The 27205-nt window shown below is 40.4% G+C and overlaps 2 protein-coding genes across 2 annotated transcripts; one reads left to right on the top strand and one right to left on the bottom strand.

Moving 5' to 3' along the window:
* Window positions 1-203: 203 nt before the first annotated feature.
* LOC117749107 (endoplasmic reticulum protein SC65-like) lies at window positions 204-5498 on the top strand. The gene is made up of 8 exons (XM_034559322.1): window positions 204-662; window positions 1270-1419; window positions 1563-1734; window positions 1888-2016; window positions 2106-2251; window positions 2322-2405; window positions 2695-2810; window positions 5384-5498. The coding sequence occupies exons 1-8, from the start codon at window positions 204-206 to the stop codon at window positions 5496-5498; spliced, it is 1371 nt and encodes a 456-aa protein (XP_034415213.1).
* On the bottom strand, window positions 3583-27205 carry adam11 (ADAM metallopeptidase domain 11). Its single transcript, XM_034559406.1, has 26 exons — window positions 26752-27205; window positions 26312-26463; window positions 23258-23334; window positions 22680-22746; window positions 17896-17978; window positions 17171-17228; window positions 15351-15426; window positions 14413-14534; window positions 13365-13439; window positions 13117-13188; window positions 12185-12351; window positions 11909-11993; window positions 11633-11723; window positions 11125-11176; window positions 10763-10862; window positions 10464-10535; window positions 10034-10126; window positions 9818-9898; window positions 9684-9734; window positions 9546-9609; window positions 9291-9396; window positions 9070-9189; window positions 8682-8850; window positions 8468-8582; window positions 7903-7993; window positions 3583-6396 (listed from the first exon to the last, which is right to left on the bottom strand). The coding sequence occupies exons 1-26, from the start codon at window positions 26807-26809 to the stop codon at window positions 6354-6356; spliced, it is 2340 nt and encodes a 779-aa protein (XP_034415297.1). The 5' UTR covers window positions 26810-27205; the 3' UTR covers window positions 3583-6353.

Below are 27205 nucleotides of genomic sequence, written 5' to 3'. Positions count from 1 at the left end.
ACGTAAATTATTCCTGTGCCAAATAAAGAAACGTGTGACAGCTGTAGATCTGCACTGAGAAACCCGAGACAGTAACTCTGAAAGTCCCAATCCCGGAATTCCCAGAGACCCCTAAGCTCTTCAGCAGACCACCACACAGACACGTAACCGGCCGCAGCAGACGGAAGAGGCAGACTAACTAATATGTGGTATATTATCTTATCATGGTTGCATTTTGCATAAAAGGAGACGCGTTGTTGACGTTGCTTTGGTTGAACTATGTGTGTGTGACAGCCGCGCAATATGAAAACTACAATCATAAAAATGTCACCACAGAGGAGCTCATGTCGCTTACAACTGCGTATGGATTGGCTTTGGACCATTACGCAGCAGAGAGGTGGACTGAATCGATCGAATATTTGGAATTGAGTTTGCGTTTGCGTCGGCTTCTCAAAGACAGTGCGAGGCACTGCCTGCTGCACTGCGATAGTACCAAACATGAAGAACCGTCTACGGAAAACCAGGACCTCCAAGTCTACTGGCACGTTATGATGAGAGCGTCCTGCCAGAAGAAGTGCAGAGGGCATTTCCCCGCGTTGCAGCTCCCTCCTCCCGGCAGAGAGATCCTGGAAGATTTCAGCAGAAGGTCTCCATACCGATACCTGCACTTTGCTTACTCCAGGGTGAGACACACTATGTTTCACTTTGCATCAACACATCACCCCTGAAAGATGTTCAACTTTTGAAGGACTTTTAAAAACACAAATCAATATTATAACTGAGGACCTCATTGAGACCTTAGTTGTGTTCCATTAAACAAGTGGATCTGAAAGTATGTTACATTTTAGCAATAATACAGCTGGACTTTACTATACTATTACTATGGACATCAGGATTATACTAAATGACCAGCAACAAAAACATCGAGGCAGAGGTACCTGTAAAGTAAACAATTAAATGGAAGATTGCATCCTCAGTTGTGTCTTGGAGGCTGCTGTAATAAAAATGTCCTGTTAGCTCAGTTGACCATGTTCAATACTTTGGATCTGGTTCAGGACCTTTATGATCACTAGTCCTGCTGTACTTAAAACTAAAAAGGGCAAAATGTCCCAAAATAACCATCAAAATATAGTATTTGTAGTGTTTATTTGGATACTTGATCATCTTGGCCCCTATATTTGACTGTAAACTTGTAGCATTCTTTCCAGTTATAGGACACAAGAAAGACAATGATTGTCTATATCACTCATCCTCAACAACAGCTGGACTAATTCAGTGCTTTACTCCCAGTTGAATGACCTGCAGAGGGCCGTCCCGTGTGCCTACACCTACCTCCAGAAGAACCCCGGGGACCAGGAGATGCACCAGCTGATGGAGGAGTATAAGAGCCAGTACGACCTGAGTGGCTACCTCACCGACCACGAAGAACAACCATATGAGGTGAGGACAAGCGTCTGTCTTTCACAATACAGTTCCTGTATAATACACATTACTAGAGAGTTACACAGTTTAATACTATAGCATCAGCAACAAAGGTCTTCCCATCTAATTTTCTAAAAATGGATGAATCCTTTAATTTCTAGGCTTCCTTTCTGAGAGGAGTGAAACTCATCAATTCAGGGGACTACAGCAGCAGTATTGACCACACGGAGGCAGCTCTGAGACTCTATCTCCATGAGTATGACCTCTGTCAGGCAGACTGTGAAGGGATCAATCAACTTTCACCACACAGTGACTTCTATACAGTCGTAGCAGGTTGGTATGCAGTTTTTTTTTTAAAAATGCTATCAAATACAAAACAAAATATAATAAATTGAACTTTAGTAAAGGGTCTGAATACTTCCGCTGCCATGTCTGATTTTATTCTGTGACTCTAAATAATACACAATCTCTGCTCTGCTTTTCCAGATATTTATGTTGGCGCATTACACTGTAAACTGAAGTGTGAAGAAAACTTGATGCCTAATGTTGGTGGTTATTTTGTGGACAAGTTTGTGGCCACTATATACCATTACCTTCAGTATGCCTATTATAAGTGTAAGTGTACAACTGTGAGCTTTCCTTCACTGATCTTGAATGATAGTCAACACTCATCTGTGTATCGGCTGTTTGTTTTCTCCAACCAGTGAACGACGGCCGCAGTGCGTTGCCCTGTGCTTACAGCTACTTCCTGTTTGAACCAGAGGACCCGATCATGAAGCAGAACCTGCAGTATTATAAAGCCTACAGTGAGCAGTGGGGCCTTCAGCCCGACCACTTCACACCCAGGATGGTGAGAGGAAACACATTTGAGTATGGTGTTTGCTGGAGGCCACTAATCTCTATTTAATCTGTTTAAATAGGAGGCTGTAAGACACTACAACCACACAGTCACTCTAAAGCAGATGCTGACATCTGCAGAGAAGTACTTAAAGTCAATTGATGAGGTAAGATTAAAGAAAAAAACTACAGCATATTTTCTTAACAGACACCTGTGAATTTCAAAATATTAGGAACAAAACAAACTTTGAGTAGCGATGCTGTTTCTAAGGAACACGAAAAACAGGCTGTATGCTGGAATCAAGAAAACTTAAATTACAGTATTGAGATACGTCCTTTAAAAACATTTCAATGAGTGTAATGTTTGTTTGCAATGTGTATAAAACATTTATGGAAAACTCGACCTCTAAGAACAAATGTCGTAAATCGTAAATCATTTTGAGTTTCTTTCTTTAGGAAGCAACACTTTTGTCCTCCGAGTCTCCCGATGTTGAGTTTGAAGGGATGGGAGACTACGAGGAGTCGATCTACGCTGACTGGAGACAGCCGAAGGGCAAAGGAGACGCTGGGGCGTCAAATGTCTGAAGATCTGAAAGATGTGAGGGATTAATCAGTAACATCAGAGACGGTAACGAGAGAGAACAGGTCTTATTTCACTTGCATGTCCTCTTCTGTCTTCAGTTAGAATGATTCTCTTTAAGAAATAAAAGAAAGTTAATAATAGAGCTGTTTTCACTTTTTCTTTTTTCAAGTATCTTAGGGTTTGACAAATGAACAAGCTCACAAATGATAACATGTTATCAGCTTGACTAAAATACTGTTTATTACCATATAGATGAGTGAATGTCCTATAAATGGGCTACTGTAAGCATAATTTACTTTTAAGTTGCACACTCATAGGCATGCTTTGGATTAATGCAAAGTAAAAAAAGAAAAAAGAAAAGGTTTTGCACAATTAAAAAGTGCTCTGTAAGTTCTAGTTGTTTAAAACTTTTTTTTTAATGCTGTTAAGTACTTAAAAGATTGCGTCTAACTCCTGGATTTCTGTTTTTAATACTTCTTATGGGAAACTAAGCTTGAATATACTTTCATATACTTTTCTTCTTAACACGAGAGGCTCATACACACAGATCTCATTCCAGTCCTCAACAAACCCTGTCGAAACATCCCTGAGGTCCAGCAAATATTTTAAAATGTTTACAAATACAACCTGATTCATAAGTAGGAAGAACTACAAGACAGTTAAAGTTAACCCTTAATCACCGGGGGTTTTCACTGATCCAGACAAACCTCCTCCTAAAAGTCTTTGTTACACAACAGACACATGTCCAGTGGAAGACACAGTTACTGTTATTCAGATATGTTTTAATAGGTATTTCAATATACAATAATGTGAATATTTACATTTTAGGATACGCTAATACCGGATGCCTTCCTGTGAGAATAAACAACGTTGACTTCCCTGTGGGAATGGTGCCAAAATCCTTTGAGGAGTCCAACTAAACACAGTGTGACCTGAGCTTTTAGCCAAGTCTGTCCTTGATTATTAGATTTTATACAGCGTGTACGGCATAAAGATAGTTCAAGTATGATTAAAGGGATAGCCTCTGACATTTAAAATTCTGAGAAAATTAGCATTTAACCTCACCTGGCGTTTAAAGTCAAAATAGGTTGAGCATTTTATCTTCAAAAATCAATTTCCATGACTAACTGCACTCATTTTAGTCGGTAAGGAATGTCACTAGGAATTGTTTTATTGGCGTCTAATTTCAGAGGCAGCAAAGATGTCAACATATTCCTTCAATGCTACTGTAGGTTGACTGGCAGTGTATGTATTTTGGATCATCTCTTGTGGCACCTGTGCGGATGCGCACTTCCATATTGTTATTTAGTGGAACAAGTTTCTGACATTATTTTATGAACGGTACATATTGCTTATTGATCGGGTCAGTCAGAATGAAATGATCTAACGCCATTTTCGCAATAAAGTTTATTTAAATTGTTTTCATTTCTAGTTTTACCTCAACAGCTTGATTGAGCACATAATCCATGAACATAATGTAGAATCAAGTGAAATCTGATTTTGGAAATCTGTTATCTATTTCATAATCTCCCTCACACATCTTCCTCTGTGACCCAAATGATCAGGCATCCCACAATCGTGGAAAAACCAGAAGAGCTCAAACTTCACTAAACTGCAACGGTTCAAATCTTCTCCCGTGAATTAAATCATCAAAATGAGCAGTTTTACGCTGAGAGGCAGGAAGAGTCTTCTCTCTCAAGACTTGTGCTTTCATTCAGATCGGCAGTGAGTGACTGCTGTCGTCACGAGTCAACCGTATGATACACTATGTACATCAGCACCCATGTTCAGCATACCTGTATGCATATTGGCTGTATATAGATTACATATCATACAGCGGGATAAAACATTTGGTGGTTACATGTAAAGTAAAAAGAGACACAACTAGCTTCCTTGCAGGCCTGAACTATACATTCATACATTAATGCATATTATGTAGAAGCATTAATTTAGGACGGACTACTGTTTGATAATGAACGGCAGAATAAGAGAACGTATGGCTATTACCGTGGAATGTTACGGCCTAACACACAAAATAACTCATCTATGATAAAATGTCAACATTCACTATTTGGTGATATTCATACACTTCTATTGCCGTTTAAGTCACACCACTGAGAGGAGGTGGTTGTGCTCTCCATGAGGTTAAATATCTTTGACAACAGAAGACTTCCCAAAAAAGTCCAGACTAGAAGTAGCACATGACCTTCTTCCAAGAAATTACTTCAGGGGGTAAATCACAACAACAGAAGATTAGTGGCAGAGGATTAGCTGTAACCAGTGGAAGGGAAATCAAGCCGAAAAGTTTAGTAAACACACTTCAGTTAAGGGCTGTGTGCTTGTGTCCTGGACACAAATGTGTCAATAAAGAATGAGCATGACAGTTAAGACCAGACAACCCCCGACAGCCTTTCAGATCTGGTGGCAACTTCCATACTGCAGTTAAACAAAAGCTACTTTGGCTTCCCAGGAGGAGAATACCAGCATTAATGAAATCAGAAAAGCAAACAGAAAAGGTTGGAGGGATGAAAAGTGGAAGACATCTTTGTCTCGTCTCCTCAGAGCAGACTGGACACCGTGTAAGGAAGACAGGACTGCGAAGAGATACAACTCAGACTCACGAAGATCTGGAAAGAGAAGAGGAAGGAAGCACGGAGAGAAGAAGAGGGGAAGATAAGAGGAGTGGGGAAGAGAAAGACAAACATTGAGGAATCTGATAGAAGAGACAGTACATAAAAGATTAATTAAAATATGGAAAAGACAGATTTATTATTCACATTAGATATTTTTTCTCTCATTGAATTAATTGTTTGGTCAGTTAAACATCAGAAAACAGTTTAAACTTTTCCTAGAGCAAAAGATGACATCTTCAAAGACGTTCAATTTACTATAAGACAAGGACATTCTCACTTCTTAGAGCCTGGAAGCATCAAATGTTAAATTACTTTGAAAATGAATCAATTATCAAAAGAGTTGTTGACTTTCTGTTGATTGACTTATCAATTAATTGACTAATAGTCCCAGCTTCAACAGCAGATAGAACATAAAATAACCAAAAACCTAAAAGAGGAGTTCTATTTTATTATTGAAAGTCATTACAAAGTCGACGCTGCCGCTATATTCTAGAAATGGCAGCCACTTTGAGTGAGGGGACATGCAGTACAAATAATAATGAAACAAACTAGGATTTAGAAGTTAGCGCTGTATCCTAAAACTACAATTTTGATTTAGTTTCATTACGTTTTGTGTATTAAAAGGCCCATATATGGAAGAAGACTGCAAACTAACATAGGCTATATAAATAATGTGCTGTGTGGCAATGGTTCAGGCTATATACTCATCCCTATACAAATAAACATCAGATACAAATGTGTGAAAGATGACAAATAAGGCCGTAAAAGCAGAAGACGTGTGGGTTTAGATATCTGCAAAAATGTGCTCAGCTGATAAAGAAGCAGAGGATTCCTATAAAACAGTCCCATTTTGAATAATAATAATGAACAGGGACTCGTGACTGATAACGTTTTCAGGATCAGGACTGAAAGGCGGGGTCGTACCTTCCTCTTCGGATGTTTCTGGATCCGCAGTGAGGCAGGAACAAGATGGAGGGAGCAGAGCAAACAGATAATGAAGTAGAAAGAGAGGTGAGCTACTGTTTCATATGAGTGAAAGCAAAAAACATGCAATGAACCCAAGGCCTTCAAAGCAAAGCTATACATTTGACCTTGTGTTATCAAGGAAGTCTACTCCCATAAGGAAGTTGCAACTGAAGCATCTATCCAGGTAGATTTTAAATAAATATTCCATACAAATAAATCATGAGATTAAGGCAAAAGACCACAGTCGCAGACAAGCATTGTAGTTACTTTGCATCCTGCAGGCCACAGCAAAGCTCACAAAGTGTGAATAAAACTAACTGCAGAAAAAAGATTCAGTCGTGCAGAGACGAACATGGAAATAGTTTGTTAATCTATTAATATATTTATTTGGGATTGTTGGAAACCTGCATAGTTACTCCATTCATGTAGCATTGCACTCTATGTACTCTAGCTGTTTTAGTGTTTAAATGTGCTTTATAAATACATGTTGATGGGAAACTTGTAGTCTACAGCCCAAACTAATACTGACTTGTAATTAATGTGTGAAATCAGTTCCCCCAACACAGTATGGGGTTAGACTTTAAAGCAGTTTCACTGTATTTGATTACTCAATTATAATCATTGAGTCTCTAAAATATCCAGAAATAGTGAGTAATACCTCAGAGAACAAAGTGGCGTCGGTTCCAAACACAAAAGATATTCCAATCACAATGATGAGAAAACAGAGAAAACCAGCAAATCATCATCATGTAATCAGATACTGGTATAATAATAGTTATATTCTCATTTGTGATTGATCTGTTCATTATTTTCTTGATCAAATCATAAAATGTTGGCAAATAGTGAAAAATGTTGTGAAAGTCTTCACCATGGAGTCTTGTTTTGTCTGACTGAGCCAACAATATATTGTTTATTATCATAGAAAACCAAGAAACTATTTACATTTAAAAAAAATGGGAGTCAATTTTGCTTAAATGCAAATGCTCAAAATGCTCAATCTATTTCTGTCAATTGACTGTTGATTATTTGACCAACTGGTTCAGCACTTGTCCAGTATCCACCTCATTATATATGATAGCGTTTGTTTCCACAGCTCACTTAAAGTCTTTCAGATTTTAGCAAATTAAATAAATATCATACAAATATTATACAGTTTTCATACACTCCTGCCAGTCATCTCATGCCAGGATGGGTATGCCATCAAAGAGCTTACTAGCCATGACAAAGGACTAATGAGGGTTGTAAGTACGATCATTCACGCTCTCTTCCTCTCACAAAACCCACAGCTGGAAACCGACCTACTGCACGTCCCTAACCCTAACCCTCACCCAAGCATCAATAATAACCCCACATGGTCTCTGGTTGCGAGTATGAATCAGACAACAAGCAGAGGAGCATTCAGCAGCAAGCTGCAGGCATGTGTGTTAGCTGACAGAGAAACACAGCAGGCACACACAGATGGAGACATGCCAGAGCTCTTACTTAAATCCCCAGCCAGTTCCCCCCAGGACTATCGCTGCCACCAGAATTGCACCAGCAACCGAACCTATTATGATATTGGTGCCACTGGGACCTGTTGGAGTGAAGGAGTCAAACCAGTGAGGGGAAAAAAGCATGGGAGAGTGCCGAGTACCAACAATTACCAAAAAGTGTTATTTATATGTTGTATTTCTGTAATTCTGTAATGCATCAAACAGTGATGTTCAATGTCACCCAAAACACTTTTAGCCAACATGAACAAGTGGAACATGTTATGATAAATATGTAGCTTTTTGTTTTGCTTTTATGCTTTTTACATTATGCTTTTTGTCTATATTTAGTATTTCACTATATTACATGCTGGAATTTATATATTGAAACCACTTTCCCTCACATTTTTCTATTTTATTTTATTCATATTTTTATTTTATTTTAATTTCAAACCATTCTGTATGGACACCTGACAACATTGTTATTTATTTTTTTGTTTTGTCACAGCAGTGAGGAATAACTAACTGCTCCGTCTGTTGGAAGGACTGCGTGAAGACAAACTGCTCAGTGGAGTCACCTTTGGCTTTCTCTGAGCCGTCTGGCGGCGTGGGGATGAGGATCGGGTCAAACACACTGCAGTCCTTCCCAGTGTAGTCCGAATCACAGATACACTTCACCTCGTTGCTGCAAGTCTGCGAAATGAAAAGACAAAACATGGGCAGTCAGCAACATCTCGTTTTTACTACCCACAAACCTTTGTTTACAGCGGCAAAACTCAGTGACAGACTCACCCCGTGGTGGGAGCAGATGTGTGAGGGCGAGGAGCCCGGGCAAGTGCTGAGGTTGAAGGTGGGGATGGGAAAGCAGCGACGCTCCAAACACATCATGTTTGGCCCACATGGCGTCCCATCCTCCACATAGCCCATATCCAAGCCGTCATCCAGCACTGCATGGCCGCCCCTGTAGGTCACATGGTCACATATAATCATCACTCATTTGTTATTTTTTAACGTCAATCTTTGGGACAGCCAAAACAATAATGCAAGTACCTCAAATTAAAATTCAGTCATCTTTTCTGCCTGTAGTGAATCCAGATTGTATAAAGCAGCCTAAAGTAATTGTTTAGTCCTTCAAATAGCTGTTCAAACAAACCATGCAGCCCAAGAAAAGCTGCCTCACCTGCAGTCCAGGTATCTGTTCTGATGGTGGATGGTCAGACTGGTGAGCCTCCCCTGAAGTTCACCAAACCTCGGCCTATCTGTCAGATTGGTGCACAGCAGTAAACCGCACAGGACGTCCCTGATGGAGACAAGGGAGGAAGTAAAACTTTTTTTTTAAAAAGACAAAAACTGAGATTTTATGAAGCAAAGAAAGCATTTGTATTTAATGAAGCCTCTTACTGCTTGTTGCACTGCACCCATCCCTGACCACTGGAGTCCGGACCACAGTTTCCTTTCTCTGTGCCCTCAGAATTCAGCTTTTCATAGCAGAACCTGTCGGCTGAGTCTGAGAAGAGAGAACAGACTTTCAGTTGCACTACAACCCATGGCTTTGCTTTAATGGAAAAAAGATTCAAAATGTGAGCCATGACTTTTTCACCATCAGAGGACCATGCATTATTTAGAAATGAAGCCCAATATCCAATCCAAACCTACTGTAGCCCCACAGCGTCCTGCACTGGCCGTCTCTTGTCTTACAGCGACCACCATAACACCGACCCTGAGGAAAGAAAATGTGTTTTATTAAATGTAACAGAAGCAGCAATAAAAATGTTGCAACTTGCATGACTTTACCCGTCCAGCATCACACGTGTAGCCATCCAGTTTGTGGACGTTATGAGGACACTGCAAGAGAGAGAGAATAGTATCTGTCCGTTCATCGTAACGGTGGGTTTCAGATGTCTGCATTCTTTAAGCATCTATATTACCTGGCTGGAGTCTCCCATGCAGGTCTCAGGGATGTCACAGCCGTTAACAGCTTCACGGCACGTCACCCCTCTCAACTCGTACTGTCACAAACACCCAGAGAAGAAGAAAGACATGAGGGGGGAGGAACGGAGCATGTAGGAGTATAAATAGTCCATCACAGCCTGAAGAAATAGCAACAAACTCTGCAAGTAAAATGCTGTATTAAAGCAGCTCACCTTGCAGTGCCTGCAGCAGAGCCCGTTGCTGCACATGGCATTGTGGGTAAGGGTGCACTTCTTACAGCAGTTGGCTCCACTCCGTGCACACTCCTGTGGGTCAGAGCTGTTTATAGCACATCTGTAGATCACCAGTGTCAAGGATTTTTGATTTCTAAACTTATAATCCAAATACAATCTGACAAACTGCAAAGACAGACGGGTTGTAAGCTAAATATTGTCCCCAGTAGAGTCCCCAGTTTAGCTGTCTGAACAGAGAGCAACATGTACAACTAAGTCTATTTAAACTGTAGGCTCTCCACCATGATAAAGATCATACGTGCAGCTTGATTCAAACTGAAATGTTCTGGACAGATTGAAAAAAATAGATTGTGACAAATTGTTACTGTAAGACAAGCAATATGAAAGTAGTTCATTCAAATGTGCTCACCACGAGTGAGCCACAGTCACATTCCTCTCCCAGCTCCACAAATCCATTCCCACACTCTGGTGGGTCTAACAACTACAGGAGGAGAACAATATATGCGGGGTAAATATAGAGTGAAACATACATATCACCAGAACGGACAATGAGAATACATAAGATAAGATAAGATAAGATAAGATAATCCTTTATTAGTCCCTCAGTGGGGAAATTACAGAATTACAGCAGCATTGCTCACAGTAATAAGTAAAAACCAACCATTCACACCAACTTAAAATCTATGATGATGACCGACCATCTCTCACCTTGCTGGGCTTGTTGAACAGACAGCTGCCTCCTCCCTGTTGGAGGAATCGCAGGTACTCATCTATACTGCAGCGAGAGAACTTCCTGGGCAGGTAGTAACTAATTAGTAAAAAAATAAAAAATTTAAAAAACTGTCATTTGTTGGCAACATTTGCAACATTGCTAAAATCTTCAAAAGTCTGAATAAAATATGACAACCTGTCAACCAAATGCTGTTAACATTTCACACAGATAAAGATAAAGTTGGGTACTTTTACAAGCTACATTTCATACTCTTACTACTAAAAAACTTACTTGAGAGGTATTGCTCAATGTGCTACAGGTCACTGATTCATTTATTCTAAAAGGTCAAAGTGCATACCCGGTGTCCTCCATGATACAGCCCAGCCATGGGTCTGGACACCTGCAGTCTCCTGAACACAAGCACATAAAACATTTCTGTTGTCAAGACAGGTGATGACTGCACACAAAACATTTTATTTAGCATCTCTGTGATCTCACCACTTGAGGGAGCTGTTTGTACAGCAGAGGTGTTTTCTTTCCTACGAGTGAATGTAATGCAATCATGGAAAGTCAAATGAGTGCCATCTAAAAGATTTGCACTATTTTAGTTTGGTATGGGATTTTGTAAAAGACTGATGTTTTTAGATATAACAGCAATTAAATTAATCTGAAACAACCTGAAGATACCCAAGCTCAAATAATGAAATACAGCAGGAAGGAATATATGGTGGAAACCTCCATCTAAAGTAACAAGTTAGTAAGGCAAGTTGCCTTTGTAAGTCTCTGTGTTTGTGAATCATGTCGAGAGAGATTGTGACTCCTTGTGCCAGAGCTCAACCGATATCTGCAATGTGCGTTAGTCTCACCCGCAGCCAGTCGCTCTTTGTTTCTCAGCATGCCGATGTTCTGGCCGAGACTTTGACTCAACGTGATGGCCATCGGGCCCACACTGCCAAACTGAAGGCACACATAGAAATCAAGTTAATGATATCAACGAGAGGGACGAGAGACTGAACCAGAGTTCTCATGAGAATGATTCATTGCTTCTGTAAATATCCATCTTCATTGAAGTTCATTGGACAAACACAATGATTTGTTGCTAATCTCTCTCATCTAATCTGAATAAGGGACACAAGTCTCACCTCATTGATGCCTCCACCCCTGGTGACTGAGCAGATGCCCCCAATGTAGGCTGCCTCACTGCGGCTGCTCATGAACGTCCTCCCACTGTGGTGAAGACAGAGAGACTTAATAATAGGGGCAGGAGGAGGAGGAAGACAGAAAAGAGAAAGAAGAAAAGGATAGGAAGGAGAAGAAGACAAAAACAGAAGGAGAAGAAAATGGATAAAATGAAGAAGGGTAAGACAGAGGAAAAGATGAAAACACCACAACAACTAAAATTGGGAGATTGAACGAACGAGAAGAGGTGAACGGCGTCGCAGCGTTCCTTGATGCTCTCCTTCCTGTACTTCATGAAGTCGCGCAGGGTGAGCAAGGCGTCGTCGCCCACGGAGACCCTGTTTTCAGAAGACCATGTTTCCATGGCCACCAGGACGATACGAGTGTTGAGCTGCTCCTTGTAGATCTGGAAACATCAAAAGGGAAAAATACATTCAGAAAATGTCTCTCTTGACAGTTATTTGCCATTGTCCTTCAGAACAATTAAAGCTAAACTGATAAATATTGAAAGAACAATACATTATAATTAAATTAAATTAAAGAATAAACATGTGTGAAAGTGAATAATGTAGTAATCAGCAATCTGAATGAACTTTTGAACAGCTATAAAATGAAAAAGAAATTCAGGGACAGAACGCTAAGCAAAAATTAAATGACATAACATCTTATATTTAGCCTTATTTCTATCTATCGAGAGAAAAGTACGAATAAACTACTAAACAAAAGTTTCCCGGTCGTGGAAAATAAGTCTGATCCAACTAGGTTTAAGTGAGAGATCATTATTGCAGATAATGGAGCCGGTTGAATCCATCTTATCTCTAGACATGTGAGTGGGAGAAGGCAGGCAGCAGTTGGTTGCCATGGACACCATGGAGCAGAAGACACAGGGGATTTTCCGCATTTTTCTGCACATATTTGACATTTAAAAGATGGTTAAAAATAAAACAGACAGTAAAACAGTGTGATGGCTTCCTGTGGATGAATGATGGCAGCTGTCCCCCTCAGGAAAGTTTCATCTGCAAGAGAAACTGGCAACTGCCTTGAGTAAGCTCAAGAGACCCCTACAATAGATTCACTATGAAGGGGTGCCATGGATGAAACATAAAAAAAAAAAAAAAGATGATAGGAAGAGGGAGATCATACTCAACTCTTTAACAGTATTTCTACTCACCGCGTCAGCCATGTTCACCACCGCTTTGGCAAAGTTCTTCGTCTGAGTGGACGACCGACGAAGCTGCACGAACTAACGAGAGGAGAGAAACGTTACGCCGTTGCTGCCTTTCATCATTTCTCTGTGCTGACTATAAAGTCTTATCAGCGGATTAAAATCCTTATTTTAATGAAAGTCACGCTCACTTCTTATTAATGCCTTCGTACAGCACTTACAGAGATAAGGAAAAGAAACAGCTTCACACGTACCAGCTCGTGGTCGTTGACTACCATCAGCTCGATGTACTTGGTCTCGGTCTGGACGGTGCGCTGGCTTCGCCGCACCTGGAGGAGGCAAAAGAAATCCACACAGCCAAACTTTTGAGTCCGCTGTCATGCTCACCTTCACACAGGACGAACAGACGCACATATACATCACGCGCACACACACACAAACCCAGCAGGGTATTACTCAACAAAGAGCACACGCACGCTAATGCTTGTGAAACTCTAGTCTTTGTCCTTGAGAGGGAAACACAACTTTGAGAGCAACAGCCATTAAGCGGACTCAGAGCTCTGCGTCTGAACACATCATTCGCAGCTTCTGTACTCAAAGACCTCACGACAAAGAAAACTAGTTACATCTTTTTCTTGGTAACATTGAATATTCATTACTAAATAAGAGACAAATAAACAGTCGGGTATTATTTAGTAAGATTTCAACACCCTGCTTCATCAGGACTGTGAAGCAATGGCCTCGTCAGATTTAGTGACCTGGCACCTCACATTTAAATCTGAATGATGTGAAATTCTGGTTGGTGCACTCAAGTATGAGACGGACACATTTTTTCAACTGATCTCCGCCCATTTATAACCGGTGAGGAGAGAACAGACAAACAATAATACAGAATTGAAACCAGAAATTAATGTTGATGTCTCGGGTCAAAATGGTTGCAGCGGGGCTAAGCATCCCCCTCAATAGGCTTTACGTTAGAGATGTGTAGTACACAACTGATCAACAATTAATCAATTGGTATCAGTTGAGTAATATTCTCAGATTTTAGAAAGTTCCTTTAGACATCTCTCTTTCCCTCTTTTCTTACTTATTAGCATAAAAGCTGAGACAAGCTATCAGCATTAGTGTGGAAATTTGGCAATCGTCTGACAGACGTCTCTATAAAATATTAATTGTGCATATCTCAACTGTGATGTTTCCCTAATGGTGACGCTTTCTGTGAATTATGCAACATGTTCCTGGCGGAACATCTGTCTACGTACATGGAGGTGTGTTGTGAGAAAGAGACTCATGAAAACTAACTTGTCTTTTGGAGCGTCTCAGGCTTTCTGTAAAGTCGGGCTTCTCCTCTTCAGACCAGTTGTCTCCATCCTTCAGCTCACCGTCCGTCTGCCCCTCGGGCTGGGTGCTGTTCACGGAGCATCCTGGGAAACACATACATGCACAGAGTAAGTGAGAGTCAAAGTGGCTAGTCATCAGTCCGGGGATGGTTGAAGCATGTATTTTAGTCCACTGATCTGCAGGAGAAATCAATATCACACAGCCGGCGGAGGAGAGAGGAGGAAGGGAGAAAGTATAACTGGCCAAAGAGGAGGGGGAGAGAGAGAGAGAGAGAGAGAGAGAGAGAGAGAGGAGGCAGGGAGGAACGGTAGGGGTTGGGTAACAAGAAGGAGAAGGGGGGGGGGGCAAGTGTCAGGGACAAAGAGGAGAGGCAGCAAAGACACAGTCAAATGAGACGTTTAGCGCAAGGGCGAGGAGGGCAGCTGGACAACCTGAGGAGGACGCTGTACACTGCCAGCCAAAGAGGAGAGAGAGAGAGAGAGAGAGAGACAGAGAGACAGAGAGACAGAGACAGAGAGAACCAAAAAGCAGACTTGATCGTTTTAGATCCATGCAATGTCAAGGACAAGGCTGGACATGTCATCTCCAAACAAGTCGCCTTTTGGATTATCAGTAACAAGCTGCATCCTGCCAGGTTTCATCAATTTAATCTTTTAACAACAAAGTTTCATCAGGATCAAGACAGTGTGAGAGGTCATAAGCCTATATTTTGTATTATAGCTGGATTTGTGCAGCAGGTATAGTGTCACTGAGGATTAGGAATCAGAGGGCGGAACAGACACAGGGATTTTGTATCCACCGAACATTTCTTATTGCATCTGAAATAGGGACTAAAATACTTTTGGTTTCAGGAAAAAGTAACTGAGGATACTCAGTGTGCAGTTTTACAGCGATCCTACCTGGACAGGGAGGTGGGAAGAGGTCAATATCCGGCATACGATACACAATGTGGTCATTCTGCTCCTGAAGGGCGTCCTCAAAAAGAATAACAAACAGCAATAGAGAGAGAGAGACAGGAACAAATTGTTTAACTTTTTGATATTAGTGGCACTGAGTTTAGAGTAAAAAATAGTTTTAAACTTATTTCTTGAGCTGCTTGTTTTTAAATAAATAAAGGCATCTTTAATTGTCTGAATCTTCTTTGCATTTTTTATTTTGGAAAATTTTAACTATAAACATTGGAAAGAGAATTCCAGATATACATATTTTATTTGAGTAAAGCTTCCCCTCAAGCCAAACGAAAACCCGAGTCAGACCTCAGCAGGCACTGAATCACATCACTGTGTCTCAAATCTCTCGTTATGAAAGAGAAAAACAGCACTGGGTTAGGACTGATAGGGAGAATTTTATTAGGGTCACCAAATAAATTATCCTTCCATAGATTTATAACTATAGACAAGATGTAAAACTGCAGTACACCTTTGAGTTACACGAGGGAGCCTGAATGTTTGACTTAATTAATAATTGTAGCCCATCTATAACATGGAATAACATGAAAGGCACCTTCTTTTTGTTTTACTGATGAGGAAATGAAAAGAATGAGAAAGCTTGTTAACTCTGCCTGAATGCATTAATTTGGTCTCTGTATATATATCTTTGAAATGTCTGGTTTACTTATTTAAGGTAATACAATGTATTTTTGTTAAAGTGGCTCCCCAGAAATAAAGTTTAGAAAAAACAGTTTTAATTAAAGGAGAAAGAGAAAAACAGTGATCAAATCCTCTTTATATATATTTTTTTTCTGTGGTCCCTTTTCATGAACAAATCTAACTTTTGATTATTTTTGGTAGTTAATTATTTCAGGAATAGGAAATGAGAAGTAAAATGTCACCTAAAGCCAAACAGCCTCATATTGAAATGACTTATTCTCCTCCTAAACTTAAGTCCACCGCTTCTCGTTGAGAGAAAGCACTGCTGAGTCCTTTGTAGTGCAGGTGGTTCAACAGGAAGGAAAGTGCTCCGATGCATAATTAATCAATCACTAGGCTGTCATAATGGCAATAACACTGCTGGACACTGTGGTACACTTGAGCTCGGGATAAATACTTTATGAAAATAAGGCATCTGAGATGAAGAGCCGAGGAGAGAGCAAGAAGAGGGAGTGAGGGGTTTTAAAAATGAGCTGGAAGGCTATTGATCCATCTCTCCAGTTTATGTAATAGAGCTGTACTTCGATTACTGTGGGCCTTAATGGGAGAAAAGAAAGCTCCGCCTTTTCCCCTCTAAACCCTTTCTCAACACTCCCTTCGGTCACTGTGTTTTACTTCTATTTCTTTTTAATACTAGATCTATAGGACAATCAAATCAGAGTGGTTTTTTTTAAGATCTAAAAAGCCTCTTTTGTTTTTGTCGATCATTTGAAATGTTTCCTCTCTCCCTGTATCTTTGTGAGATGATGTCTCCCTCAGATATCAGACAGGAGATGGGTTTGAATGGTGGTGGATTGTGTGTCAACTCAATACTTTCCATACAGCAGCTCACAGATAGAGTAACACTGTCTGCACTGACAGTAGGTCATGGACACGGGAGAGAGAAAGTGAGACTGTGAGGGACTCCTCACCATATTTTGTTGAGTTTGAACGATTGCTGCCATTTTGGGGATTTTTGTTTTTATTTTGTTACAACCTTGTTGTTGCCTCAGTTTGAGGTTTGTGTTTACTACTATTTTGACTAGTTGACACTCCTTGCTAGGTTTCTCCTTCGTAAAGTCCTGACTCACCTCTCCATTGCCAACAGGTTCAATCCCGTAGGTAAAGTTTCCGTCAGAAAACATCCCCCTGAAAAACACAATGGGGATGTTTGTGTGAGTCTGTGTTGTTCTTTTAATTTAGCCTCTACCAGCACTTTTAAAATGTTTGAAACCCTGCTGTGGGATATTATTTTTAACTATAAATATATGACTAGACTCACTGATACAACACACGTCTGTATGGTAAATATGATGCTACAGTTGGTTAGCATAGCTTAGCACAAAGAGAGGAAAACCGCTAGTCTGGTGCTATACTTAAGTAACACATCCGCTGAGTGGTGCCATAATTAACTCATTTCATTTGTTTAATCTTTACTAAAAACCAAAGAGTAAAAACGACAATTCTCCTATTTGCTTGGGGATATATACTTTTTCTTGGCTTTTTGTACGGATTAAACAAACCAGATATAATGTGTTAATTAGTGAGATTCAGAGGTGTTGGAAGGTGGATTTAGTTGGGACAGTGCCAGACTAGCTGTTTCTCCATGTTTAGTCCAAGCTAAGCTAAGCTAAGCAGCTACATATTTACCGTTTAGACATGACAGCAAATAGGCTCACTTGTCAAAATGTTAAACTATTCATTGAATTTATAAATGGGTAAAGCAAGTCTTTTGAACCACTTAAAAAAAGAACAAAAGAACTTAGGGCCCTGTTGAGACTAGAGTTCAGGTTAAGTGACACAGTATCGGACTCACCGGAGGCCGTGGCAGGTGGACAGAGCAGCCCAGGAGCCCGGCAGCCCTCGCACACGGCCATGGTAGTAGCAGTGCTCGCCCCCCTGGAAGCAAACCATAGATGACAGTGAGACACTAAACCCTCCATCGTCTAATAATGCGTTCACGTCACATTTCAGATCATTAAACCAACACTGACTGTGAACCCCCTGATCTCCTGGCCCCTCAATAGAAAAAAAGGTCAGGTATTTACTGACAACCTGATCGGGTGGACTGGAAGGATATCAGTGACTACTGTCAAAGCGTCTGAGAAAACCTACACCTACAGAGGTTGCACCTGAGTTGAGTTTCACCGAGGAAAAACTGTGTGCGTACAGTGTGTGTGTGTGTATGTGTGTCCGTGTGTTTGTTTGAGTGATGGAGAGAGCAAATTAAGTGCGAGGGCAGGGGTCAAATGGGAGAAAACTTAGCGATGGACTCTGGTTTCAATGTAGAATCAAGTAAGTGTAAGCATGCACACAGATTTTTATAAGAATCCGAGATGAAATTGTGAGTATTAGAACTCATTGTTTTGATTTAATTAGTGAATTTGGCAACAAACCACACAATGGCAACACAAAATCAAAGAATGTCCTATCTCAAGGTCACTGTTTGTGTAAGTTGATACTGACTTGGCACAAGACATCAGAGGACGACTGTGACTCTCACTGATACGGAAACCTGACTATGATGGTATTTTTTACAGATGCCATGGTGTTTTTAAGTCAGAAAACAAAATCAGAAAAACGCAATAATAAGTTACATGTTTAGATCAACTGTAGTTTTCTAATTTTTCTGCAGCCAGAAGTTTTCAGTTGATCATTCTGTTGCCTGACCTGCAAAATCTGTTGAAAGCCTTTATAGAATAAAATGACAAACTTTACTTTCAGTTTGGCAGAACTGCTGTATGGCGTGAACTGTACACCTCGCTTCACCCGATTCTTCAAAAATCCTGTGACAGGCTCCGACTTGACGACCATGTTTTGAATATAGTGTTTCCACACTGCCTCTCACAGTACAGGAATGATCAGATTACAACAATCGGAGAGGAGACTTGCCGCCGTCGGTGAAGCGGCACCTGCATGTTTAAATGTGTGAGCTAGCATAAGTTGTTTAGACAATAAAAAGACAGAATCATACTAAGGAAAGGATTTTCCATAATCAAACAGGCTTCATCTAAGTGCATGGAGATTACAGTAACGTGTCTCTGTTTGTATCTACAGAGTGTGTGTATACGTGTGTGTGTGTGTGTGTGTGTAAGAGAGGGTAAGTTTCAGGTGTTAGTAATGAACCCCAATAAGTAATATCTGCCACCTGAGCCTGCTGTTGTCCAACAAAGCTGAAAAGAAGCAACGTGGATGTCCTGTCCAATCAAGTACGACCTCACAAAAAGCTTTAAATGCATTTCTGTCTGTCAAACATGAAGTCTTCGATCTCTGAGGACACACAAAGCTGGTTTGGTTTATATTACATTTGGGGGCGGGCAGTGTTTGCATTTTGTCTGTTTTGGTGTTTTACACTGATCTGATTACACTAAGGAAGTTGTTAAAAATTGCAGACCTTAAAAAGCTTTAATTGATTTTTACACCAGTTCCACGTGACAAAACTAAGGGATGAGGCCCCCACTTAGAGAGTGGTAAAAGAATGCTTCATTCTTTGGGGATGAAATCAATACAAAAGTAAGCATCAAAATGCTCTTCCATCAAAGTCACTACAACGCCCTCCTGCAATTGTAGTAGGATGTAGGATTTTACATATACAATTTACATCACTTTATTCACTGATCAGTTCAAAGCTATGGAACCACAGAGTGACAATTAGCTAAACATCATAGTAAAGTATTTTTCATAGAGCTTATTTAGATTCAATGCCAGTTAATCTATTGAGGGAGATACGGACTTTAATCATTCATACCGAATTGTGAGACAGCCTACAGCACTTAGTCCAGGGCAAATAAATAAATAAATAAAAAGGTAGGATTACAAGGCTAAATGGAGGAAATCAAATTGTCTAACACAGCAGACACACACGACTATGAGTGTGCTTTTCAGCAAGATGCATGTACTTCAAATAATGGCCACTCACATACGTAAAGAAACCATGTTGAATAGGAAATCATGGAAATATCATGGAAATATCGCCTGTGTTGGGAGGACAGGGACAGGTAAGCAGGACACTACATTAGAAGTAATTTACGATAAGAATGAAATAGAAACTGCTTGCACGCACAAATAGAGGCAAATAAACAGTTACGTCCCAGAGAGACAAGAATTAAATGTGACATGAAAAACTAACTGAATTAGAAAAGCTGGAGTTTACTTGATGTCTGGACTTTTGACTCAGCATTGTTGCGCAAAGAGGACCGGCGGATAGGTAATGAAACAATAGGAGCTAATGTAAAGTGAAAGGAAGTCACAACAAAAACATCAGTGAGGAATATTAGAGAGTGTGTTGGTGCTCAAAGATCACTCAAAGCTGAATTTTCAGAACAGAAATGTCAGATAATAAAAATGAAGAAATTCAAGAGCGAGTATTCAGCGTCACAATGAAAAACAGACAGCTCGAGATCAATTCCAGCACGACCTTTTCACTAATTAAATTCCTCTTTTAGTCGTGTGTCATTGAGATTCAATCCGAACGAGCTCAATGCACTACCATAGATCCACAAGGGACCAATAAAAATAGTGACAATCAAAGCAGGAGGAATTTATTGGCACATCAATAAAACTAAATGAATCAAGCTGAAAATGGTGTTGGTGTTGGTGGGAGGGGGAGGCGGCTGTTTCCACCGGGTTCTCAGTCAAACATGCAGAGAATTGTGTAAAAGGTATTGTAGCATCCATAGATGCATGTAGGCGTTTCCATGGTTATCATGTTTTTGCAGGTCTTTACATATATGTTTAGTTCATGAAGGAGCTCAGACTTAACTGACATTTATCGACAATTTTATGGTCATAAATGTGCATCATCCAAGCCAATCAGAAACAACTATTCATCCCGACAATGGGGTACTAATAATTAACGAAAGAATTCTGTCAAAATAAACATCTTCCCTTTATTTGTTTTACTGAGCAAATAAATTGTATTTAAGAATACAAATGTACACCTCAAACACAGACCTATCTGTTAGATGAATAGGCATCCTTTCACATAACATGTGAGTTCCCCGTGGTGTTCCCCAATAATTTGTTCTTGGGCTACTGTCATTATAACCGCAACTTCCACATTACCCCAAACATCAGCTCACTAAATGTTGTATTTTTGGGGATTATCCTACAAGGGGATGTATTGTTTAACATCATAAGCCTTAAAACGTCCAACACCAATATCAATAATTGCAAATTCTAAGCAATTTTGGTTCAATACATTTCTCAATATTCATTTTTCATCATAACACATTTTGAGGAGTATCCCTTAAATGTGGTTATTAAAGAATTTTGCCAAGATATAGTTTACTGAGTAGGCAATTTTACAGATGAAAAATACACATTTGTTTGTCCTCTGGTAGACAAGCTAATAGAGACACTGTATTAAATTACTTAACTCCCTTCGGCAGATTTATCAATCAGGCTCTAATAACTCATTATCTCTGAGAATAAAAAAGATGCCCCAGGACTTAGCTTCTCAAACATCTTACTAATTATTGTGTCTCTTTTTCTCAAAATGGGTCTTCATTTAGGTTTTACAAAACATGTATCAACATTTATGTTTTAGAATTTAACTCACATAATCTGCATCTGCACACATTTTCCTGTATTTATTAGATTGTTACCTCTGCAAATAAACTCAATAATTGATCAATATTACACATGGTTGCAAGGTTTGGTTTAGTTTGTTCTGGAAAGGGACATGATTTGAATTCTCCTCACGGCACGACAGGAGAATTGCTGCTGACTGCTGACTGCTGGTACCCATGGCAACCATGTACTGATTGGTCAGGTGGTCGTTGGCAGAGATAAAGAAAGTAAAAGAGAGACAGAGAGACAGAGAGAGAGAAAGGGACAGAAAGAGGAAGGGACAGAGACTAAAATAAAGCAGAGGATACAGACAGAAAGAGACAGTCTCTCTCAGATATTATTGAGTCTTGTAAACATACTGAATTATAACACTATTATAGGACAGTTTGCTCAAATTCATAAGGCACAACAGAGAGGACGACATCAACAATTCAATCGTCAGTCCATCAGAAGCCAGACAGCTGTTTTTGGATGCAAAAGATTCAGGATGATGTGTGGCTTGATTGGTGGAAGAGACTAGAGTATGGAGCAAAACACACGAGCCAGCAGTCCAGCTGAAGCAGAACATCTTCATCACAATTTACACGAGCGCCGAAACGTTCAAAAACATTTTTCATTTCAATGAATTTCTTCCCGAGTTGAAGGATAAACAAGCGCTGCTGCGATTGGTTATTGATTCACTCATTGGAAGCATGTTCTAATACACACTGAACATAAAGACTACACTGTCGTATGCATTTGCCCACAATCAATTTCTATCAAATAGCCTATTAAATTCTGATAGAAAAGAGGATGCAAACATTTCCCAAATGTTTATTTAAAAAGGAATAGTTTGACATTTTGGAAATACGCTAATCATTTTCTTTAGCGTTAGATACGAAAATGTATACAACTCTCATTTTTGTATGTTAAATATGACGCCACAACCAGCAGATGGTTAGCTTAACTTAAACAAGCATACTTCCCGATAGGTCAAACTATTATATATAGTTAACTATTATTAACTATGAGATTCTATAAGAGACGTACCATATTCTGTGACAGCCGCCCATTCTCATCATAGTGACGCTCCACATAGTCTGTAGATAGCAGATTGCTGGAAAGAAAAGAAGAAAAAGCAATAATCACTCTAACAATTAGTTTCTTCCTGAATTCAATAATTGTTTGATTGCAGCACTGTGTGACTGCTGGCATACATTATGGTTCATTATTTTAGACAGCCATTACTTGCCAGACATGCACGAGTCTAGATTAACAAACGGCTGATTCATAAGTAAAAACACAATGTGTGAAGATTGATTTACTCTAAGTGTTTAGAACACCAGTGAAAGGTATTACATAAACGCAAAAGTCCATTATAGCAAAATGTATGTGGTGAAAAGAGCAGGAAGGGAGGTATACATTTTGCCTGCGGCCAGTCCGTTTATTGCCAACACACAAGACTTACAGTACAGACTGTTGGTGGGCGGGACAGACTGGGGAAGGAAGAAAGGCAGTACGCGTGTACATAAGAGTATGTACATGTCAGTGAATGCTGTCAACATACTGTAGTTTGCTGCCTCTATGGTGCAGATGTGGGAATGCTTTGCAGACATGTAGTGACTTACTGGTTGAGTTCCAGGTCAAGGATGAAGGACGTGCCAAAGGCCTCCACCAAGAAGCTGCTCTGGGCCAGATGGACGGGCTGGAAACATTGGGGAAAAGTGAGATTTACATTTGATTAAAATTACTGAGATACTGAAGTTAGTAGCAACCAAAACTCAAAGTGAATCAGATTGATTGTGACTGTCTGTGGATGACAGTTTACAGGTTTGTTCAATTTATTAAATAAATGTAATCATTGGAAATTAATTGCCTTAATCTAAAGTTTCAAATTTCAAGTGCTGTGTGCTGATTATACTACATACTATACAGTATGTACAATATACTAATCCTTATGAAATACCTATTTTCTGATGTTACCAACAGAGACATGTACATAACGACATCTGAATCCATGGCTCTTTGCAGTTACACCTGGTATTAAAATGCACTCATTATCTCGTTTGTGCCCACAATGTGATCGTATCTCAATATTCTGATTAGTTATGCAGGGCTGTCTGACTACTAATGCTATAGCTGTAGCTTTTGGTGTAGTAATGCCACGATACTTGCGCTATCAAACGTCATTCAAGAGACTGATGGAAAAATTTCAAAAAACCCATCATCCAAAATTGTTTTTATGTATTAGATGCGTCTGATTACAGCACACTAGGGTTTTTATTATGGATACTGATTGTTTTGAGTTTACTTTATTTTGTTACATTTTTAGTGGGACCACGCTCAAAAAGAAATGCTTGGGATTAGTGTGTCGTATGGAGTTGCAACACAACTTTAGTGTTGTATTTGCATTTATACTTCAAGGGTGTTATATCTTTTACTGCAACACTGCACTCCAATGCATAATCAGGTCAATTTAAAGTTACTTTATCCATATAGGCCATGTTGACATATTTGTTTTAGATGACTTTCCATGTCATTCATTAGACCTTAAATTCATGAAAAGAAAAAAATGTGGACAAAAACATGCAGCTGCTGCATGTACAGAGTAGACAGAGTGCATAGTATATATCTCACGGCGTTGTCTACGGGGGTCAAGTAGTCAGTACAATGGAGAAAAAGAAACATGAAGACTTATAGTGATGAACAGAAAATATGCATAAATAGGTACTTGGAATAACTCCCGCATCTCTAGATCATATCACTGCATGGTGTTGGTCCCGGACACTGACTAAAGAAAATAACTCACTAATTTGTCAGGTATTTTATGTTTTCAGGAAAAAATGTGACAGAATATGATAAGTAAAAAGTGGAGGAGGGAAGAAGGATGGATGTTTAATATGAAATAACTTAACTTAAATTAGACACCGAGACCAAAGCAACACAGATGGATATAAGAAAGGGATGCCCTATTTTGGTAATCACTCCCTGAAGGCGAGATAGCTTCATCCATCCCTGAGGCTTTTTAGGATAAAATTGGGTATGGGGGTTCATCAGCTCAGTCTGAACTTGCCTCGCCCCAAGGTGAGCCTCGTCCACAGAGCTCTGTGATGGCTCCCATCACTACTTACTGGCCAAGCTGAAAGGCAGGTCTCATTAGTATTGCCATGCACTCTCTGCAAACCACTTAGTATCAATCTAAACCTCCGCCGGGTCCATATACAGCACAATAAAAAGCCCACAATGGTGCTGGTCGGCAGAGATAAGAAAAGATGCATCAGTTGCTTAGTGTATTCTATTTTTTTTTATTTTAACATAAAAGCCCAAATATTGGCACACCATACAGTATCTCAGCTCAAGATACAGAATCAAATAGTCTAGAGACACAAATAAGATGTCAATGAAAAAAATATAGTTACTTAAATGCGTCATTCCTTTTTGATGTTTTAAAGCCTAAAACATTGACTAAGTTTAACCTTAATCTTAGTTTGCACCAACACTTCTTGTTAAATGAGCAACAAGGACCATAGGAAAGACACTTATTCTCAGTTCATCATATCTTTTAGTTCAAAGAACCCCTCAGAATTTAAACCTGCATTAATTTTTTTCCGGGCCTTTTGATCTTCTTAAATTGAGAGAGTGCACTTGATTGTAATTAGTTTCCCATTAACATGTCGGGGAGATAGAGCATCATTAGCTTTCAGTCAGTTTCTGAAAACCTGACAAATGGACATCCATTTCACTCTATTTTAAGCTCTGAGGGAATATCTGGCTCCTTAGCTAAACGCTCCACTATGTGCACCAGCTAGTCACTAACTGTGTGGCTGCATTCAGACTTCTCCATAAACATCAAGCAGCCCACCTTCTAGAGGGCTTCTACAGTCTCACAGAAGTGAGGTCCTAAGATGGCACAGAGGGTAGCTGAAGGTCAGACCTGTGTCATATCCACTGACAGGCCTGCAGCTGACTGACAGGCAGCATTTATAGTGAAGGTAACGAGAGAGGACAGGTCAAGGTGTGAAATATAATCTAATGGACTGGAACGGAGGAGGCGGCTAGAGAAGGGGGTGGTGGGCTGAGTTTTTTTTTACGCCCTGTTATGGCCCAGGCAAGCTGGACGTCATGGGTGGGGTGTCACAGAGGTGACTATGGGTGACAGACACAGGACCTCAAAAGGGAGGACAAACAGGGGAGAATCAGGCCTTGACAGAGTGAGGGGTCCATTAACAGATTAAGATTACACAACAATGTTTCTCTCTCTCTCTATCTCTCCGTTCTTCCTTATCAAGTCTTATATCTTATATGTATTATGCAATATTTTTTTCTCCATTGCAATCTCCCCAGATATTAGTTGTTATAATTTAAAGATTATCGGAGAGAGGGTACATACAGAACCTCTTCCGTACAAGTTGATATGTGGCCATACTAAAATCGTCAGTGTGTAGCTTTAAAGAAAACAGTCAAAGTAATTTAAATGTCACTGCCTGGAGAATTTCTAGAGGGTCAGTTGAATGATCTCTTCCTCCCTTGGTTTTGTTTGGAGGAACCTAGCCATACTTTATAAAAACAAGAATGACACCCTGATCACAATTTGATCCCAACAACAACTTTTTAGAACATGTAGAAACCGAGGGTAAATAAAGGGTTACAATAGCGTCATAAATGCGCAGAAAAAAACTCACCCGCGCATCGGCAGTGTAGTTTTTAACTCGAGTGTTTAGTCGGCTGTGGAGCAGCTCCTCTTGGGAGTTAATCTGTTGCAGGAGCCGCTTGGGCTGAACGACCTCCTCTGCAGGCGGCAGCCTTCCTTCCAGACTGACCCGTTCCCTCAGACCTGCAGAGGCCACGGGGAGGTTCAGTGCACAGGCAGCATGAGTCAAAGCGAGGGTCCACGGGTCTGAATGCGAGGTTAAATGTCTTATTTCTGCAGAACTCAACGGCTGATGGCGAGCTGCTTGATGTGCAACAATAACACGGTCCTTGTTACTACGCCGGTTGAGTGGATACAATAACTGACAGAAAAACACATTATTCCATAGTTGTTGTTTTTAACGATGACCCGGGTTTGCATGTGATAAACTAAAAACAATAACGTGAAAGAAAAGGCGTCGGAGTGTCTTACCTGTCACGGCGCACCGTGCACACACTGCAGCGAACAGCAGGCATCTCACAGCGTGCATGATGCTCACATAGTCCCGGGGCTCTCCTCGGTGCAGCGCCCGTTAAATGAACCGGGAGGAGCCGTGAGCGGAGCTGCGGTAGGACGGATGTTGACAGTGAAGAGGAACAGAACAGCGGGGTTCATGTACACGCGGCGCCCGCATTTCTCAACCCCTCTCCGGCCGTGGCGAAGTTAAAAGCCCCCTGGCGAGGCTCCGCTGCTCGGCTCCAGCAGCATGGTTGCGTGTCGGTGTCGGCGTTAACACACTCTCTCTCACACACACTCTCACACACACACACACACACTCTCCTCTATCGGCCTCACGATACTCCGCTTGATTGAAGCAATGAGGCTGCGCGCGGAGCAGTCGACGGGGAGACGAGGGGCACGTGGGGTTTGACGGCACACCCACGCT

Source organism: Cyclopterus lumpus, chromosome 19 (genome assembly GCF_009769545.1).
Source record: "Cyclopterus lumpus isolate fCycLum1 chromosome 19, fCycLum1.pri, whole genome shotgun sequence".
Taxonomy (NCBI): domain Eukaryota; kingdom Metazoa; phylum Chordata; class Actinopteri; order Perciformes; family Cyclopteridae; genus Cyclopterus; species Cyclopterus lumpus.
This window is presented reverse-complemented; position numbering and strand designations above follow the sequence as displayed.